At 41.8% G+C, this 19,347-nt stretch overlaps 1 protein-coding gene across 1 annotated transcript in view; it reads left to right on the top strand.

Annotated features, from left to right (window-relative positions):
• The first annotated feature begins 277 nt into the window (after positions 1 to 277).
• The window catches only part of jmjd1cb (jumonji domain containing 1Cb), a 113,723-nt gene continuing 94,653 nt past the window's right edge, over positions 278 to 19,347 (top strand). The window contains exon 1 of the mRNA XM_061094400.1: positions 278 to 643. Within this exon, the coding sequence (XP_060950383.1) occupies positions 488 to 643 (156 nt within the window). The 5' untranslated portion in view covers positions 278 to 487. The remainder of the gene's footprint in view (positions 644 to 19,347) is intronic.

Below are 19,347 nucleotides of genomic sequence, written 5' to 3'. Positions count from 1 at the left end.
TAGTAATTATTATTATTAACAATAATATTATGCATGATAGTGACTGTAGTACTATTACAGGTTTGATCCCAAACACTTGCTGTGACAGTCAGTTCTCTTGGAAAGAGCAGTTGAAGTCAATGTTTTGCGAAAATAGTACCGACGGTGTTTAATATGGCGGAGGGAGACAGTCGTGTCGCGTCCCCGTGAATACCATGGGATGCAGCGGAGAAACACGAGCGTGGATCGCGGCTGTGATGCGGTCCAGTGTTCCACGGTTTTTTCAAGCTGAGAGAAAAGAGACTGACGCTCGAGCGGGTGGAGACTGCTACACATTTAAATCCCCCGGGTCGGTTTTTCAGCTTTTAGCAACAAACAACTTCACCTTTTACATTTTCTTTCTACCGCTGGAGTCTTCAGAGCTGGGTTAATGTCGTAAATGACAGGGCTGTAAGGGCGTCGTTGTCGGGAAGTTTTTTCGAGGGGGGATTCGGACCAGCGAAGGGCCATGGCAGTCGAGGCTCGCCCGGAGCTGGTCGGGAAGCGGTTCCTCTGTGTCAGCGGGGACGACCCGCCTGAAATCGGCGACATCGGCCGGTGGCCGTGGAGGTCCGGGGTCATACGAGCCGTCAACCATCGTGACAACGACAATCCCGACCTGACGGTAAGGAAAGCGCCGACTTCGTCCGCCTCTTGACTCTGTTACATGCAAAGCGAATGGGAAAATCTCTGTGGTTGGTGGCTAGCCAGCGAGGCAATGTTGGAGGCTTACCAGGCGGAAATTATTTTGTGGCTTTGTCTTAGTTATTATGGCTCTTTGGACTAACGTGTACACCGCTTGTATTTTCACAGTTTCACCAAACCAGATTCTGTTGCGTGTACAAGTTCGAGCAGCTATTTGACCACTTAGGCAAGTTAATGGGAGGCAGACCACCAGCAGGGGGTTATGGAAAGCAAACAGCTCAGGTCCAGACAGTACACTATTTATTTACACCCAGATCCACAAACCTATCTTCCTCATCAGTCCTTAACTGAGGCGAGGGCAGACCTCCGTGTTGTCATGTATAAGAACGCTGATACACAATGGCTCCATGTATGTAAACCGTGTCTTCAATCTATAATAGATCATGTAAAGCGCTCATTTCTCAGTGATCGTGTCGCAGATTGCAGACATCTGGGCTCGGGACTGACTGTGTGTTGTCGTCGGAGCGAAGCTGCATTTGTCAAAGCATGTGTAGGAATTTGAGTCCCGAGCAGCTAAATTCTTTAATCTGCTGTATACTGCAAATCAGCTGACGGAGGTAAGATTGGCTTCCTAGATTTACTCCGCATTACAGCCTTTACGTTGAACTAATCCCTGTTGCCTCGTGGTTATTGGTCACAATCTGCGTTATTTGTGCGCGGTGATCGGCCATCAAGCCCCGTCTGCCCGTGTGTTCCAGGCGGACAGCCAGCCCTCCGTCTCGGACAAGGACGTCGGAATGCAAGGACTTGTAAAAACATAAAACTGGCTTGCTGACGGCTGAACAATGGCCAGTCGATCGTCATATCAAACGTTGTCTGCGATTTCAAGACAACACAGTGTTGTCACTTCCAGGGCTTTCAGTAGCACATCTATTTCCAGCTTGGTGTGCAATTATTGTGCTTCTCATTGCAGTCACTAGGCAGTGATGGATGAAAACCATGGCCGTATATTTATCTGTTTCCCGCATTCTTTAGAAAAGGAGGTATTTTCACAACTAATGAATGCGCAGAAACCAACAAACAATCAAATATTTGCCCTGACAAGCCCTTGTCTGTCCGATGCACTACTGTGTCAGTGTACAGTGTGCCTGTTCCCCGGTTTCTTTTGTTCACTGAATCCTCCTGCCTATGCAGATAACTGGCCAAACCCAAGCTCGGTTGTGATTTGATAATTGAGAGTGTTGTCTCTGTACATATGTGCCATTCTTTGAGTCATCAGCTAGAAAATATCCCAGTACACATTATCATCTAATTGTCATAGGTCTCTGGGAGGACAATTCTTTGCGTATGACTTTATTTGAGAGACATCTGTGGGAATTCAGCTCTCCTGCGTTTATCACTTGTATGTCATGGCATAAAATCAGACCAGCATACAGGTCAGAGGTTCCTCTCAAATGTCGTTGACCGCTTGTGATCTTTTCTACGAGATTAGACAGTGTCGCAGGATCAAAGCTTTCGATGTATTCCCCCTTTTATACATGAATTTACATCAAGTTGTCTCTGTTTTTGACAGGAATTATGTGGTGGCATAATTCCATGGATCAATTCCAGTGTCATGTAGCCAAACAGCTCTCATATATGTAATTGCATGTCCCCTCATCTGCACAGTTTGCTTGTTTGTATCACACAACAAACATGCTCACAGATTCTTAATTCCCTTTTAGAAATGGTCCTTGTGTGTGATTATAATTCAGGCAATGAGTAATGCTCTGGTTTAATTCCATACAGTGGGGCACAGTCTCATTAGCAAGGGTCTTAACTAGCTGAGTGAATACAGGCGAGAGGGATTGGAGATTAGATTGGAAGAAGTGTGTCAAGCCAAGCTGTCAGGTCTCTGTCAAGTGTCTGGTATGATAGGCCAGTAGTACAGGGGTATAACACGTTCACAATGGCTCAATTTGAAGATGTCAAAGAAAGTAAAATAGTTAACAGATAAAACATATGTATGTTATCATTAGTTGCAGCCCCGATGTAGTATATTTTGTGTTGATGTTAAAGTGTAAAACGTTCTTGTTTCATAAGACTGCCCATGTGAATGTTGATTTTTGCATTCATGATGTAACACAGAGCTAACTTGCATTTCATTAACATATACAGCAGAATTGAAAATACAGGATTGATATATTATCACTTACAAAATTTGAAATAAATACTCAGGATCTGCTTCCACACTTTTAACATAATCACTTCTCATGATGCGATTTTATTATCTTTGTGCAGTAATAAAAAGTTCGTACTTGTATTCTTACTAGTTAAGGGTTATATACAATGATATGTTCCCTAATGAGTCAGTTTAGTAATACCTCCACTGGTGTAGTCATTTGTTATAACACCTATGACATGATACTAGTTTAATAAGGTAGAATAGAATTTCCTTGCAACGTTCTAAAGTGAAACTGTGATAACTGTGCCTGACAGGCATCTTTTAAAATGATTGTGTGTTGCTGTTGCTAATACTGATTGTAAAATTGTTATCCTTATCATTACTGTAATTATATATATTTCTTTAATGGTGTTTTTGTGGTTAGGGTGGCCAGTATTGGGCATCTGGTCTAGCAGGCGATTAGACCAGTTCAGCTGGCTCAGAGCTAACACGGACTAGACAATGATAATGAGGACAACCAATTTTAGAATTACTGATTTATTTTGCGGAATTGGTTTAAGAGCAATGTCTGTATAAAGGATATAAGATAGCTGTTATAGCAATATACTGTAATATAGAAGTAGTAACTGTAGGCTGCATTTCAATTGTTAGCTCACATGTAGTTTATTCTATTGGGACAATTATTTCTGTTTATTGAAGGCCATAACAGACCATGCACAGCTTCATAGACCTACTCCGCATTATGCAATGACATCATAGCCAATTAGAAAATGTCATATGAGCTAACTGATATGATGAAACAGTTTGGCACAGTCTTGGGTGTTATTTTCATATCTCGAGGCCACTCGAGGCTACTTACAACGGGCGGCTGTGGCTGAGGGGTAGAGTGGTCGTCCTCCAACCTGAAGGTCGGCGGTTCGATACCCAGTCTGAACCATCTGCATGCCGAAGTGTCCTTGGGCAAGATGCTGAACCCTCAAAAAGCCCCCCATAGAATAACAAAGTGCTGCAAGTAGATGCACTGTATGAATGTGTGTGTGAATGGGTGAATGTGAAACTGTACTGTAAAGCGCTTTGAGTGGTCTTCATCAGACTAGAAAAGCGCTATATAAATACAAATCCATTTACCATTTACCATTTATTTGTTTGTGTACAGGGTGGAAGTCAGTCCAGCTTTATTTACTGTATATCAGAGGCAAATATTACAAATAATACATATAGTGGTCATGCAGCTGCTCACTAACCATTTGAGGTTGTATTGGCTATATCCTCTTCAGTCAGTAAACCTGACAATACTTTTAAAAGATTCAAGAACACCTTAAAGTTTTAAGAGACACTTGTCTAGTAATGATGATGTAAATAATGTTCCAGGTAACCAGGTTTTGTTGATGCAGAAATAGAATCTTAAAACTTAAGAATGGCAGCGAGAGTTCAAATTAAAATGGAGTACGGATAATCTGTGACATGCAGAGTCAAATACAGAACATTTTAACAGCATAGCAATCTCCAGATATAGAGTTTTTGTGGGAACTAGAGGGACAAGCTGAAAGAAAAAGTGAAAGCTCAGCAGCAGAGCCCTACTGGCATATCAGGCATAAAACCACCACACTCATTTGGACTGGATTCACAATGGATGGAAAGAGCAGGGCAACCAGGTCATTGCCTATAGGATTCTTTGTTTTCCATTACAGTCCAATGTGTCTGCGTGTGCGTGTACAGTAGCAGTGCTCTTAGTTTGTTTTTAGGGCTGTGGCCTGAAGTTCATCTCCATGTGGCCAATCAGCAGAAAATGACAGGCTGTGACCTGGGAAGAACCTTCCACATACAGAGTCTCTGCATGGTTGTTGCAGTGCTGCAATTCAGCCACATTAGAAACATTTCTAAGCTCATGGGTGAGTGTGTGTTAGGTTGTGAATAGCAGCATTGTTTCTAGTTCAAACATACACTAGAGAATTGAGAGTAAACATGACCTGGGGAGTAGCTTTACCCTCGTAATGTCAATGCTACAGTAATGTTCGCAAAGAAATATACCATCACATGAATTTGACTATACTTGTTATTGTTCCTGTTGGACATTGTTCCAGTTGGACTTTGATTATTAACTTCTTATAATGAATGCTATTATATCTATTACAGTATTATATTGTCATATTAGCAGCCTGCTATATTTTTTGTAATTTTAAATGTACTGAAGGAATGGAACTATTAGTTAACGAATAAAGTAGTAAGAAATTCAGCTCATTGATTTGTACATCAGTTGGATTCTGGTATACGCTTGGCATGTTGTATACTAGATATAGCAGAAAATGTCCTTTAATAATATTGTAATCATGATCTCAGCTGTAAACGAATAAACTAATATTCAGCATACAGAGGTTTCTATATAAGACTTGATTTCACAATTAAATCACACGTGTTCCTTCCCTACAACTGAGAATAATTTTGGATGGAGCGAGTACCTGTTTGTCTACTACAGTTTTTTTTGCATTATGTTGCATTATGGGTTGTCTGTAACCATAATATTGCCAGGCTAGCAAGTATTTTCTGAGTCTACTTAGTCTGTTAAATGGTTACTAGTTATCATTAGTCTTTATCAGGGTCACATGCACACGCTGACTTAACGTAGGTTGACTGGGGGGGGGGGCAATCTTGGGACTGTAGGTGTCAGCTTCTCTTCCTGTTTGTTTATTTATTTTCAATTTTATTTGTTATATGTTTAGTTTTCTTCACCTATTATTGATCTTGTGGCATCAGGAAGACTGTTTTTTTTCTCTGACAGCCAAGGTGGGTCAACGCATGACTTTAGCCTGACTTAAGCCTGACTTTAGCTTGACTTTCAAGCATCCATCTTTGGTTTCAGAGCGATTTCTAAGACTTGAAAGCTTTAATTGCACTCAACATAAGGAGTTGTCAACCTGTCTGTCCTCTGCTCTGCTCTATGTCTGTGTCCGTGGGGGCCAAGACACGCAGAGGGAAGCAGAGAGAGACAAATGTATCCGTAAATGAGTCTCACACTGAGCTGAAATGAACACATAAATGATATAAAGCACATAAAGATTTTTTTTCTCTCCTTTTTTGCTTTTTCTTTTCCTTTGGTTTCTTTAGGGGAGCTATTTGGGGGATGGGCTGACATGGCAATCATATAGGGGGAAACACTGGACTTCCAGTGTATGTGGTGTTGGGCAACTGGATACACCGAGTGTTAGTGGTTTGTTTTCTGGTGCCTAAGGAAACAAAATGTAATCTGAAGCCAGGATGGGCTGGCTGGATTTCTGGCTGCACGTACCCTTCCCCCATCTACTCAACACACACGCACACACACTGCACTAAAGCCCCACTACATCACAGCGCTACATATGGCAGCCATAAAGCTTCCTATAGGCTTGCAGGCTTCGCAGATAACCCTGGGAATACATTAGGATCTACTACTCAACAGCTGCTGTGGTTTTGCTCGTATAATGTGCTACACTATTGCTATTGTCATCGTTAGGGTGTGATGGAATTTGTATGTTAGAAACTAGGGCTGTCAGTTTAACGCGTTATTAACGGCGTTAACGCAAACCCATTTTAACGCCGTCATTTTTTTTAACTCGAGTTAAAGCAGAGCTGCAGCTTCAGTATCTGTGTTCGCCTCCAGTCTGACCTGCTCTAGCTTTTTGTTTTAATATTTCGCCACCTAAAATATATATTTTAAAGCTATTGTAGCGTCCCACAGGACACGGAACTTCTTCGTGGTTTAGTAACTGGTATTTTCCTCTACACGAACATGTGCACCTCTCGCTCGTACTCCGTCACTCGCAGACATCAACAACACTTCACTTCCTCATTGATCCCCGATCCCCCCATCCTATTGGTCCAAACAGTCACATGTCCCACCCAGACCCCTTCAGTGACCGTCAGACATCAGAGCGCTCCTTCAACAGTGTTTTACTGAGCATACGTCAAAACCAAACATAAACATAAACCCAGTCCGTTACACTATTAGGCTGCAGCTATATGTTTTTATTTATTTAAAAATAGGGTACTTCTTATTTCATACATTTTCCACAAATATGGGGAGGACTCAAATAGCCCTACAAAGTTCTGTGTTTCATTTATTTCAAAGTAGGCCGACACCTGCCTGTGTATTTTGTTTGTTTGTTATTTGTTGCTTGTCTGTTTGAGTAGCTAAGAAGTAGTAGGCTTACCTTTTATTGGTAACCTAACTGTTATGGTTCATTGTTTCTGAAATAAGAGGACTGACTGCTATGTTCACAGCAAACTTGAAAAAAAGAAAATATTAAGCCATGGTTTAACTGCACTATAGGCTGAGTCCTTGTTTACCTGAAATGTGCACTTTATAATTTTATTTTGTACCGCCCTGTTTGGCAATGTTGTTTTTCAATAATATAAAACATTTGCATAAAGCAAGCCAATCCACTTTTCCATGTTGATAAGAGCATTAAAACGAAAGTAAAATTATGGAAAAATAATAAATGAAGGAACATTAGAATAGATACAAATTTGCGATTAATTGCGATTAATCGCGATTAAATATTTTAATCGTTTGACAGCTCTATTAGAAACATATAGCACCAATAATACACTGTCTGTTAAGACAATGTGTCTATATTAAAACTGACAAAAGAACACATGTGGAACTTGGTAAGAACCACTTTGCCATGCACCATCCACTGGTTAAAATCCTATCACATGTACCACTAAGTAGATCCCAGGTCAATACACAATGTGCTATAGTGAATTCCCTGCCATGCCATGTCACAGAGCAATTTCAATTTATGTAGACAATAAGTACACACAGAACCCAACTTAATGGCATCTCTGAAGAGAAAGCAGTTTAACTGTTTTTTAAACTATCTTAGTTCTTCTAGTGACCTCTGTTTTCACTTCCCAAAACTGTTTGTAAGTTGCAATTATGAAGCACTAAAGAATAAAGTTTAGTCCAGTGGGGCAGGATGATATTGCCTATAAATAAAATAGCAATATTTTCAGGCTATATCACTTTACACCGTATATATTCAGACCAGTATGACAATTCTAGTCTCTAGTCTTGTGTATAATCATTAGTGGTTTCTATTGGAAGGGAGAGAGTCCCCATCTCTAAAACTGAGAGACACTCTTTGTTTAGGAGTGGGTGGCATTTTGAATTCTGAATCAAATTTCTCCCAATTTCCTGTACCTTTGGCAGATAACTATTGTTGCTCCATGCTCATCCTCTTTGGGATACACAAAATCCATGACAGAGGATGGATCCAGTGCTTTGTACCATGTAGATTAAGCAGCAATACACTAAAGGCCAATTTATGCCTCTCCGTTTTTTCTATTACGGACAGATAAGACCGCCCTATCCGTCGTGGAACGCCCTCTCCGAGCGCCTCGGAGAGCTTTTCGTACACGTCTGATTTTTCTAACTGTACGTGTTTATTTCGGAGACCCCACGGACAGCTCTTGGCTGTGATTGGTCCGCAAACGACATCATTTCCGTATGACGTCATTTCCGTATTTCCGGACCTCAAACTTCCTGTTTACTTGTAGCAACAAACACGAACACAACTATGATTCTACGATTAATGTGACGTGTGTGTGAAGCCAGCGGAGTTGTCCGGCTGACGGTGGCTCGTTAGAGCACTGAGGGCATGTGTGCACGGTCACATACGGTTATAACGAGCTTTCAAAACAGCTCTAGCAGGCTAGGCTAGCGGGCTAGCCACCATGCTAACTGCGGTAACAGTGCAAAAACCCGCCGTCACGACTTTAATTCCACTTCTATCATGACACTGTTTCTATAATACCGTCAGGGTTAGAAGCAAACACTGGGTAGTGGTTAGTGTCGGGAGTCCCTGCTGACTGTGTGTGGAAGCTGGGGGGGAGCTAGCTCCGGGTAGCTTCTAGCTACATGTAGCCTCAAGCAGATTCAAGCTGTGGAATCAGCAACACAGTTCGGAAACAAGACCGGGGAACCGCTGCGCTAAGAAACGATTACATCAGCATTTTGACCCGCTGGGTGTCACTTTATTTAGTTCTGTTAGTTGCCATGGTTGTGTGTGGGAGGCAAGCTAACATGTAAACAGAGACACGTGGACTTCTTCTTCCCAAATGGGGTAGGCTTCTCTGAGCTCGTCTTCCGTTGCGCCACCTATGGGTTTGGCGATGAATTTTTTCCGACGTACTGTGTCGGAGAAGTAAAAACAAAAAGACTCTTTGCCCCCCGCTGAGACCTCTCCGAGAAACGGACACGTAGTAGTATATAAGAGCCTTAAGTACATTTAAGATTCGGTCCACCCCCACCTCCCAGGGTCTCACAGTCAGTAACATTTTTAAGATGGTTTGAGAACAATCATTATGTTGTTCCCCCGAACAAATTTATCAGACCAGTGATGGAGCAGTAAGTGATACATTCAGTCAGGTGTCTTGAGGGTTTTTGTTGATAGAAATGACATCCTGCAGGGATGATGTTGTCAGGCTAATTCAATTTAAACAGTTGGATGGCTTTGCCTGATGTTAAATATGCATAATAAAATATAAACAACTTAAGTTTAACAGTGATATGTAATAATAAATAAAAGAGACATTCCAATGAATATCTATGTTGTTATCCACAACAGTAGATCCAGAGGGGTTATAGTAAAGCGCCAATTGAGAAGGCAGCCCAGACAAACTGGGACTGTGTCCTGAATATGGAATAAGTGAACCTCAGCCTGTCTGACTGCTGTTAAATCCATCACCCCATCAGACAGCCCTCGTGCTCACAACTGCTCTGAATAAGTGGCTGATAAAATATGATATGGCTTTTGACACAAACTGGCCTTTTCAGACATGATGTACACGTTTGGTACTTCTTCTAAGTCACGACTGCTGTTGTGGGAAAGTCCCAAGAGAGTTCGACACAGTATGTTAAACAATGTACTTTTTTGAAAGACTCATTTCAGTCCATATTATTTCTTGGACCCAGAACTGTCCTGTGTATTTTCGAACCCTGCTGTCAGAGAATACTGACCCTGCCCTCTAACTAGACTGTTTTACCAAAGAATTTTAGGGAAGCTATTTTGGTGTAGCCAGTAATGAGGAGGTTGTGCTTGTTCAGTTTGGAACATCTCCCAAATGAATCGAGCAACTGTGGCTCATGCGTGTCCATCTAGTTTGGCTGTCTCTTTTCTGTTGAGTCGAAGACAAGCTGTCACCTGCTGCCGTTTGTATTCTGTTTATTTCTGGGGTGGGACACAGGCTCAGTAAATCGTCTCGCTGTCCACCCCCTGAGGTGAATGTGTAACTGTCACTTGTTCCTACCTTACTGGAGGAGAACGCAGTCCAACGGAATGTTGTCATACCTGTCTATGACGTGTCTGTCTGTCAGCCTACCTGACACCAGTTGACCCTGTAATGTAATTAACTTAATATTTTCATACACCAAACACAGCATTAACATGCTTGCTTTGCACAACATGAGGATGAATAACAATAGGCCTGCTTTAGTCTCTTAACTTGCATTAAAAACAGAATCCCTGATCCTCAGGAAGAGTTTGTTCTCTCCGTGTCACAGACAGAAAGAAACCCTTTTGATCATAGAGGATGTCAGAAAGAGCAAAGGTGACACACAACCTCATAGGCAGTAGATCATGTTTCAGGCTTCACGCTCAGGGTTTACTCATATCTATACTGCTGTCTTTACAGTGCATATCTGACCTTCAGTATACACTGTATTCCTGCTGTTTAATCTGTATATCTACTAAGAATAATAGTAATACTGTTCTTACACCTGCACTTAATTTTTCCTCTGACAATTGCAATCTCATTGTATTCGCTCAAATACCAAGCTTTTTGTTTATATATTAGCTTATTCATATAATAACCTCAGTGTTATTTATATATCTCTAAACACACACACATTACTTTGCACTTAACTGCTTTTTTGCACTTGTTTTCTTAGAGCTGTTCTTGGTGCAATAACAACACAGCTGAAGCTAGTCTAAACTGAAAACTGATAGTGAAGCTCATAATTAATATAAATTACATACTGTGCCAGAGTCCTCAGGGCAGTGGCTTGTGTTACTACTACTACAGACTGCAGACAGACATTTAGAGTTTTTGATCATGAAACCCCACGTGCTTTTGTACAGTCTGTGTCCTTCGGAGTTGTTTTCTGTTTCTGTTTCTCTGTTCATTTACTGTATTTACATGCTCCTGATCTCTCCATGACCTGTCCTAGTGTGAGCTTACACAGTCATCCGACTTTAACTGGATTGTGTGTATCACCAGGTGTAGTAAACATAACCATGCTACCCTCATAAAGTTCCAGAAATAAATTGATTAAGTTGGCTTCACACTTTATTATAGTATAACCATATCGTTATTTCTCTTTTTTGCAGTGAAGTTAGTGTTTGATTTGGCTATTTTGAGACCGAGAGCCGATTTATAGTACTGCGACTGCAACTGCGACTGCAACTGCGGCACGCAGTTGCATCGATGCACACGTTTTGTTGTATGGTTCCCCAAGGGTTGCGCGTGTTAATTCCCCGCCAGAACACTAGACGGAGTAACTTGTTTTGTCGTATAGTTAGAAAAATTGGTGGACAAAGGGCACGTTGCGTGTCTTGTGTGCTTGCGTGTCTGTGTAAAATCCGACTATAAGTTGGCCTTTAGTTTCAGTACTAGTTAATGAAAATAATAAAAAAAAGACTTTCAGTAGACTTCTAATAGACTGTCAATGGAAAAAGAGCTGGCAGAGATGGGATGGCTACTGTTATGTTCTTTAAATCACACTGGCATGTTCAGCCTGGCCTTGTGCTGCTGGTGCATGACGAACTGGCTAGCTTTCTGATATCAGAGGTGGGGGTAGGGGGTTAAAAATGGAGAGCGGGGGAGGAGACGAAGAGTGAAAAATGGAGAGAGGGACAGACCGATGGTGAGGTTTGCAGATGAAGAGTGGAGCGAGAGAGAGATGTTCCAGACAGCTGAAGCGAAAGAGAGAGTAAATGCTATGAGAGAGAGAGAGAGAGAGAGAGAGAGAGAGAGAGAGAGAGAGAGAGAGAGAGAGAGAGAGAGAGAGAGAGAGAGAGAGAGAGAGAGAGAGAGAGAGAGAGAGAGAGAGAGAGAGAGAGAGAGAGAGAGAGAGAGAGAGAGAGAGAGAGAGAGAGAGAGAGAGAGAGAGAGAGAGAGAGAGAGAGAGAGAGAGAGAGAGAGATCTCTCTTTCTCCTCTGTCTGGCCTCTCTCCCATAGCAACAGCGGCTTAGCCAAGTGAAAGCCAGTTCCTTTGAGTTCACCCACTGCACAGAATTTAACTCCTTCAGCACTGGATTATGGCACAATACAACAGCACAGAGCCAGACAACACAGCACAACTCCAGACAGAAAAAAGCATACAAATGACGCACTGTTTGTCTGATTACAGAGAAAAGTATAATGTTGAGCAGAATAGAACACTATCTATAGAATGCCACAGAACCTGCCACTTGGGGGGAAATTAAGGTTCTTCCAGATTAAATTCATCAATAAGAAAATAGGCTTTAGTCCTTAATGCACAATATTTTATTTTATGCCACAAGGGGTCTTTTATTATCAAAACAGTACAAAAAGACTAAGTTGTTGATGTTGTTAATGAACATGGGAGTTTGTCTTCACCACAATTGATGTCACTGCAGTCAGATTCTGTTTGCTTAAGTGCCGAAGAGCTGAATTATCGTCATAAGGCCTCCTCCTTTCAAGAACAGACACTGAAAACACCTACCTACGCGCTGTTATCGTCTTCGCCATCACTCTGAATGCTTTATAAGGCACTCTTTCATTCACACACATTTGTTTACACAGGGAGTTTTTCTTGCAAACATAATCAGTTCTGATGTTTGTAAAATATTCTTATTTATTCAGGTTGTGACACATGAATTTGCTCCAAACACGTATTTGCACACATTTGTAAATCTTATTATCCTTTGTTGATCATGTGCAACATATTTGTGACCTAGTTTCCCCCCATATTTCCAGGGGTGCTCTGTGACCTTGTGCCTGAAAACAGTGAGATTGGAATATAATTATTTATTATGTTGGATATAAGCAAACAGAAAAGATAATTACGTCACAGTGGTTTGTGTGTTCTATAATCACAAGCACAAAATGAAACCCGCGCTTCCCAGCAGCCACCTCTGTAGGGACCAGTCCAGACATAATACAGGCGATATGGCCCCTCCTAGGAACACATAGTTTTAAAACATGACAATGATCTTGTCTCAGCCAGGGTTTAGTTACATGTCTGGACTAATGAAAGATGGAAAACATTGGAAAAAAACACTACTTTGTGTAGGAATTGTTTCAGACACTGCATGAGGGGAATCATGGCAGCGGAATCCCACATGTAGAGGTGGAAACACAAAACTACCATGTCAACCTGCCACAGAGGCCAGGTATTTCCCAGTTGTGCTCTGCCCATGTCTCCACCACACCTACACGCACCTCAAACCCTAACACCAGGGCAAGCAGCAACAGATCTCTAGACAAGATTGTGGCATATGGCTTCACTGAAAACAGAGGTACTGTGACAAAACACCAATCATACACGTCAAATAAGAGAGACATGTATTCGCAGACTTTGAAATCAATCACATGTTTGCATGCAGGTCCTAGATTTAGTTTCGTAGGGATTTAAATCGCGTCTTAAATTTAACGATATCAGAGAGTGGCTTTGCCTCAGAGTGGAGCAGCACATCACATCGTAGAGTAGAAAAGTGTGCAGTTTTATCAGGTGGAAATGAAAAAGAAGACTGAAATGGTTTCACTGCTTGTGAGAGTGAAACTGGAGGGATTGCTGATGTTAGTCACTGTAGGACAGAAATGGTTTCTGTGCACAACTCAAACCAAACAGAGAAATCAGATCTCGTGGCCACTCTCTTTGTGAGTTAAGCTCAGTTCAGTAACCATAACATCACCACTGTACACCAGAGAAAATGTTGCCAAGATATGTTTTTTTCAAATCCATATAGCTAAAACAGATTTGAAAATGCAGGCCATACATAATCCTAATCAATTACAATAACACAAAACAGTTGGAACTGCAGTTAGGTTCTGCAGCCTCCACAAATGTATTGAATTTCAAAGCTTTGGTACACATCCTGAGTAACACTATTAGAGTGTGTATGCAGGATAAAGTGCAAGTGCAAAAAGAAAGTTTGAGCTTTGATGGTCCCAGTGGGCTACCTTTAAATCTTTGACCCATATAAGTTTGTACCTGTGTATAAAAGATGCAGACAGCTACATTGTCTAATACTCTCCTACATAAGTGGATCACAATCTCCATGTGAACCCATTTAGTCTTTCTCCGTCTCCCCCACTCCTCCTTTTGTTCAAGAGCTAGCTACAGTAACTCTTTCCAGATGGTATACAGCTAAGCCTCCTCCTCTCCTCTCTTTGTATTTCTCTGATTAATATCGTTGCCAATTGAAAAACTTTGCTTGTCATGATTGCTCCATTTTTATGTAAATGCAGTCTTAAAGTCTAAAGCCTGTACGACTGAAGGTTTGGAATTCGTTGTGGTGTTTCTGTTTTTGATATTTATAAGCTGAATCATTGTCAGTTGATTAATAATAACCATTCGTTAATTGTATTGGACAATCATTATTTGCAGGCTTACCTTTGTTGAGGGACATCTTTTGAGGTTTTGAGTTACAGAATTGTACAATAGCAGCATTATTGCATATTTAGTATTTCAAATTTAATTTGTATCCGTCTTAATAGATAATACTTATTCTAATATTATAAGAATAGCTGCTGAGATGTTTGTGATCAGTCACGCTCAGTGCACTCTAATGACAAGTATAATGCTCATAAGGGATATCAAGCTGCGACACTGTACTTGAACTGTTGAATATTACTGTGTATATTTGCTTTGAATATTCATATTGAATCAGCCCTGGTGTGAGCAGACTCGGTATTTGACGTGTCTCGGCTGGAATGTGAACCGCAATTAAACAAGTTAACTCTTGTTACCTGAGAGAGGAGAGAATCTATTCACTCTTTGTCAGCACTCTCTATTTCTCTTACTGTCTGTCTTCCCGTCTCTCCCTTTCTCTCTTGAGAACCAGGCAGTGTGTCTCTGCAGTGCTGCTGCTCTATTCTGTGGGCTGTAACTAATGGTTATTTTCCATTCATCATTTTGTTGGATTAAAAGAATAATTGTTAAATCTATAAAATATAACAAAATAGAGAAATAATGTCCATCACATTCCAAAGGTGACAGTGGCTTTTGAACTGTTGTTTGGATAAGATGGATAACTTTAGATTTGCTTTGCAAATACATAAACGCAACAATATAAATGCAAAAAGCAACATGTTATAAGTGAGAGGCTTGGCCTTTTTACATATTGACTGACTGAAATGACTACTCACTTATCAGAGTTGCTGCTGATTACTTGGCTCACCTCTGGTACATGTTGGCAGTTGTAGAATCATGGAATTTTGAAAACAGCTGCTAGCAACGAGAACAGGGTCAGCAATGCTTGTATTGCACCATCCATTGTCATTCACCTCTGGTAGGGTCATGTGATAGGAGCATAATGAAGCAGGAAACAATATGCTGTGACTGATAAGATCCTAAACATGGTCGTTTGTGTCATTGACTTAAAAAGTGTCTGGTCCTGCAAATCCAGACTGAAGTACAACCAGAGTTTCAGTGTTTTGCTGAAAGCTCCCCAGAAGGACCTAAACAACAAGCAACACTCATTTCATCATAATTTTGCATGTATTAGGTTGTTATCACGTAGATTACTGTACGATGAGCAAAAGTAAAACAATATTCATTGCTCTGAATGTAAACATGCCGGACTCACAAGCTACAAACTCCTGTCTTTAACATGGAATTGTGTTTCTGAGCAGCTGTTGGCACAGTTTGAGCAGTCATCAAGACTAGAAAAGAGCTGTATAAATACAGATAATTTACCATTTACTTATTAGCTCTAATAACGCTACATGATGGGCCACAATTAGTACTGTTATTGTTATATGTATCTTTTAGTCACTCAGCCGCGGCAGCCACAAAGCTGCACTGCTTGTCCGACAAGCTGGATACAGAACCAGTCAGCCAGGCTTCTCTTGTCTGCCTCAAACAGCCGTCACCTCATCATCTTGCTGCTCTCCGCAGTGAAGTACCTCAGCTCTCTGGCTTCCCACTGTAGATCAGTCAGGCTCCAAAGAAAAAGCCATATCTCTGTATAAATACGCATCCAGACACACACAAATAACACACACTTAGCCTTGTTTGTCAGGCACTGGCGAGAGACTGAGTAAAGAAAAGTGACTGGAATAAAGGTCCAACACAACACACCATAAAACAAATGTGTGCAGGGTGTGTCTGTGCTCAGAACATGTGTGCGTTGTGAGGAGTGGCTGTAGTAGTGGAGTCCTGCAGTGTAAAAAGGTTTGTGAATGGGGAGAGAAGCACTGTACAGGCTTTATTTACATGCTGTAATGATGAGGGACTCCATCCTCAGAAGTGCATACAGCTGAGGCTGGGAAATGTCCTTCGTGGCTTGTGCTTATTTTAATTGGCGGCAACAGCCATGGCAGGAAGCATTATGTTTTTTGGTAAACCATGGCTGTGTCCGAAATCACCCACTCACTCACTATTCCCTATTCCCTACGTCACTATAAAGTGACTGCTACAGTATATAGATAACTATATAGTGAGCTCATAGGGTAAAGATAAGCAAAGAGGAAAATATATTTCACACTTAAAAAAAACATGGAATGGTCATCTTTAAATATGAAAGAAATAAACTTCAACTGTCAACTGCACTTTGTGCTGTGATGCGCTCTTTTACTTCTATTTACATTTAAGTTGGGCGTTTCCTGCTGCCATCGCTCGTCTGATCTCTTGGACACGATCCCAATGCATGATGTTGCTCGGTTAGTGACAAACTCTCTGTCCATCTGTTTGATCGTCCGTCGCATTCACAATAAGCTGTACCTTACTTTTCCATCCATCCACCATTATGCAGAGAAGATAAGTTCCTGTTCAGAATCTGGTTAGTTGTTCAGTATTGGTCATCAGCAGCCACCTTGAAGATGGAGGCCTACTTTCTGCTCTGTGGGAAATGTTACTTTTTAACTTTATAAAAGTGTAAATCTCAGCAGAAACTTTGTACCTTCTGTATTACATTGTAGAACATGTGCAGTACTGTGTGTGTGTGTGTGTGTGTGTGTGTGTGTGTGTGTGTGTGTGTGTGTGTGTGTGTGTGTGTGTGTGTGTGTGTGTGTGTGTGTGTGTGTGTGTGTGTGTGTGTGTGTGTGTGTGTGTGTGTGTGTGTGTGTGTGTGTGTGTGTGTGTGTGTGTGTGTGTGTGTGTGTGTGTGTTCTGTCAAAGATAGTGGGTGAAGAGGAGTAAGAAGTCCAAAGTTTCTATTGACATTACAACACTATATTGTTAAAGCAAAAAGCAGCATAACAAACACACAACTACCATCTTAGTCTAGCTTTTATTCTCTTCTTTTGGTGAATTTTGTCATACAAGTTGGTGAAACTTGGTGACTATCAGCCTGTCCACTTCCAGATGGTTTTCTCTTTCTAAGAACTTTAAATGTTGTGTGAAATCTAATGCAGTGAGAAAAATGAATTACTATTTAAATTTGTGGCTACATTTATTTCAGTCCAACCAGAAGGATACTGTGTTTTTGTTTGTCTTTCGGTCTTAAACCCTATTTGATGCAGCAAACTATAAATACGGCTTTCTAAAACCCTTATTTACCAAAGAGTGGAACACAGAAGCCCAGCACAAAGGCCACTAAATAAAACCATATGTGCAGTCCAGCTGAATGTGATGTGTTGCCTGTGCAGGGCTGCACATGCCAGCCTGTGAGACTTTTGTGCAGCCTTGACAAAGGCCTGCTAGACCTCATGTAACATGAGATTGTTCCTTGAGAATGTAGGGCAAGGTTCCCTCTCAACATGTGCCAGGCAGTCACTGTGTGTTGTGCTTGCCTTGCAGCTTCCAAGTGTGAGTACACATGTTCAGTGTGTGTGTGTGTGTGTGTGTGTGTGTGTGTTTGAGTGTAGGTTTAATCACATGTGTACATTTGTCTGCGTGATAGGATAATTCATCAAATGTGTGAGTGTGTGTGTGTGTGTGTGTGTGTGTGTGTGTTTGTTGAACCAGGCTTGTGCATGCGTGACAACTTTCTCTCTGTATCTATGCGTAATCGTACTTGGCTTCGTGAATGCTTTCTTTCTGTGTGTGTGTGTGTGTGTGTGTGTGTCTCAGTGTGTGTCAGTGCAGCAGATGAAGTCAGGGAGGGGTGTTCTAATGCTGGCTCCATTGATTGGTTCAATACAGACTGAAACTTGACCTTCACAGCAGATGTCTGTAAGGCTGCCAAAGACAAGCACGCAAGCACGCGCACAGACACTCACAGACAAACACAAAACGGAGTCTACAACTCTACTTCTATTATGTTGCTCTTACTTACAGTATCTCAGTTTGTTTGTAGGTGTCTTTCCGTCTATGTGTCTTCACCTCATCTACATCAGTGTGACAGGCTCCTAATGTACATCAATATTAACATTTTTATAGTTGACAAGCTTCTCATCTGACATAGTACACACAGGTGAGGAATAATGGACAACCAGAGGGGCCTGAGGGCCCACTGAAACTACAACAGGGCCCAATATAAAGCATTCACGATGCAGTTTACAGCTCCCAACACTGTGGCCAGTGGCAGAGCACTGCTGATCATGAGGGAACTAATCTTTTTACTGACATTTTTACAAGTTTGATACAAATGGAGTTTACACTGATACCTTCTGCATTCAGGAAACTCAAATTCTGACACGGGCTAAAGCTTCCACCTCCTCCTCCTCCTCCTACTCCTCCTCCTCCTCACCTTCTGAGGTTAAGCTTACTTTTAGCAGTGCAGGTGGTGACAGAGTGAATCTTATTTTCCCTGCACAACCTTGTCCTGCTCTCACCATCTTACAAGCCTGTGGTTCAGCAGCACCCAGTCACAGTGAGGACTGTGAGGAAATGGTCTCCTGAGGCCATGGAAACACTGCGTGGAGCCCTGGAGGCCACAGACTGGGCTGCTCTGTATGAGCCACATGGTGAGGACATTGATGGCATGACTGACTGTGTCTCTGAGTACATTGGGTTCTGCATTGACAACACCATTCCCACTAAAGAGGTTCGCTGTTACCCAAATAACAAGCCGTGGGTAACCAGCGACCTGAAGGCCCTTCTGAACGAGAAGAAGAGGGCCTTTAGATCACGGGACAGTGCAGAGCTCAAACGTGTACAAAGGGAGCTCAAACGCAGCATCAGGGAGAGCAAGGACAACTTCAGGAGAAAACTGGAGCACAAACTGGAAGACAATAACACCAGGGACGTCTGGAGTGGGATGAAGGAGATCACCGGCTTCCAGAGGAGAGGGGGGGGAGCAGCGGGGGATGAGGGACGTGCGAACGAGCTGAACACATTCTTCAACAGGTTCAACTCCAACCCCCCCACCCCCAGCGGACCCTTCACTGCCTCCTCTACTTCTCCGAACAA

The sequence above is a fragment of the Limanda limanda genome, chromosome 21 (assembly GCF_963576545.1).
Source record: "Limanda limanda chromosome 21, fLimLim1.1, whole genome shotgun sequence".
Classification (NCBI taxonomy): domain Eukaryota; kingdom Metazoa; phylum Chordata; class Actinopteri; order Pleuronectiformes; family Pleuronectidae; genus Limanda; species Limanda limanda.
Note: the sequence above shows the minus strand (reverse complement) of the source record. Positions and strands in the feature narration are given on the sequence as shown.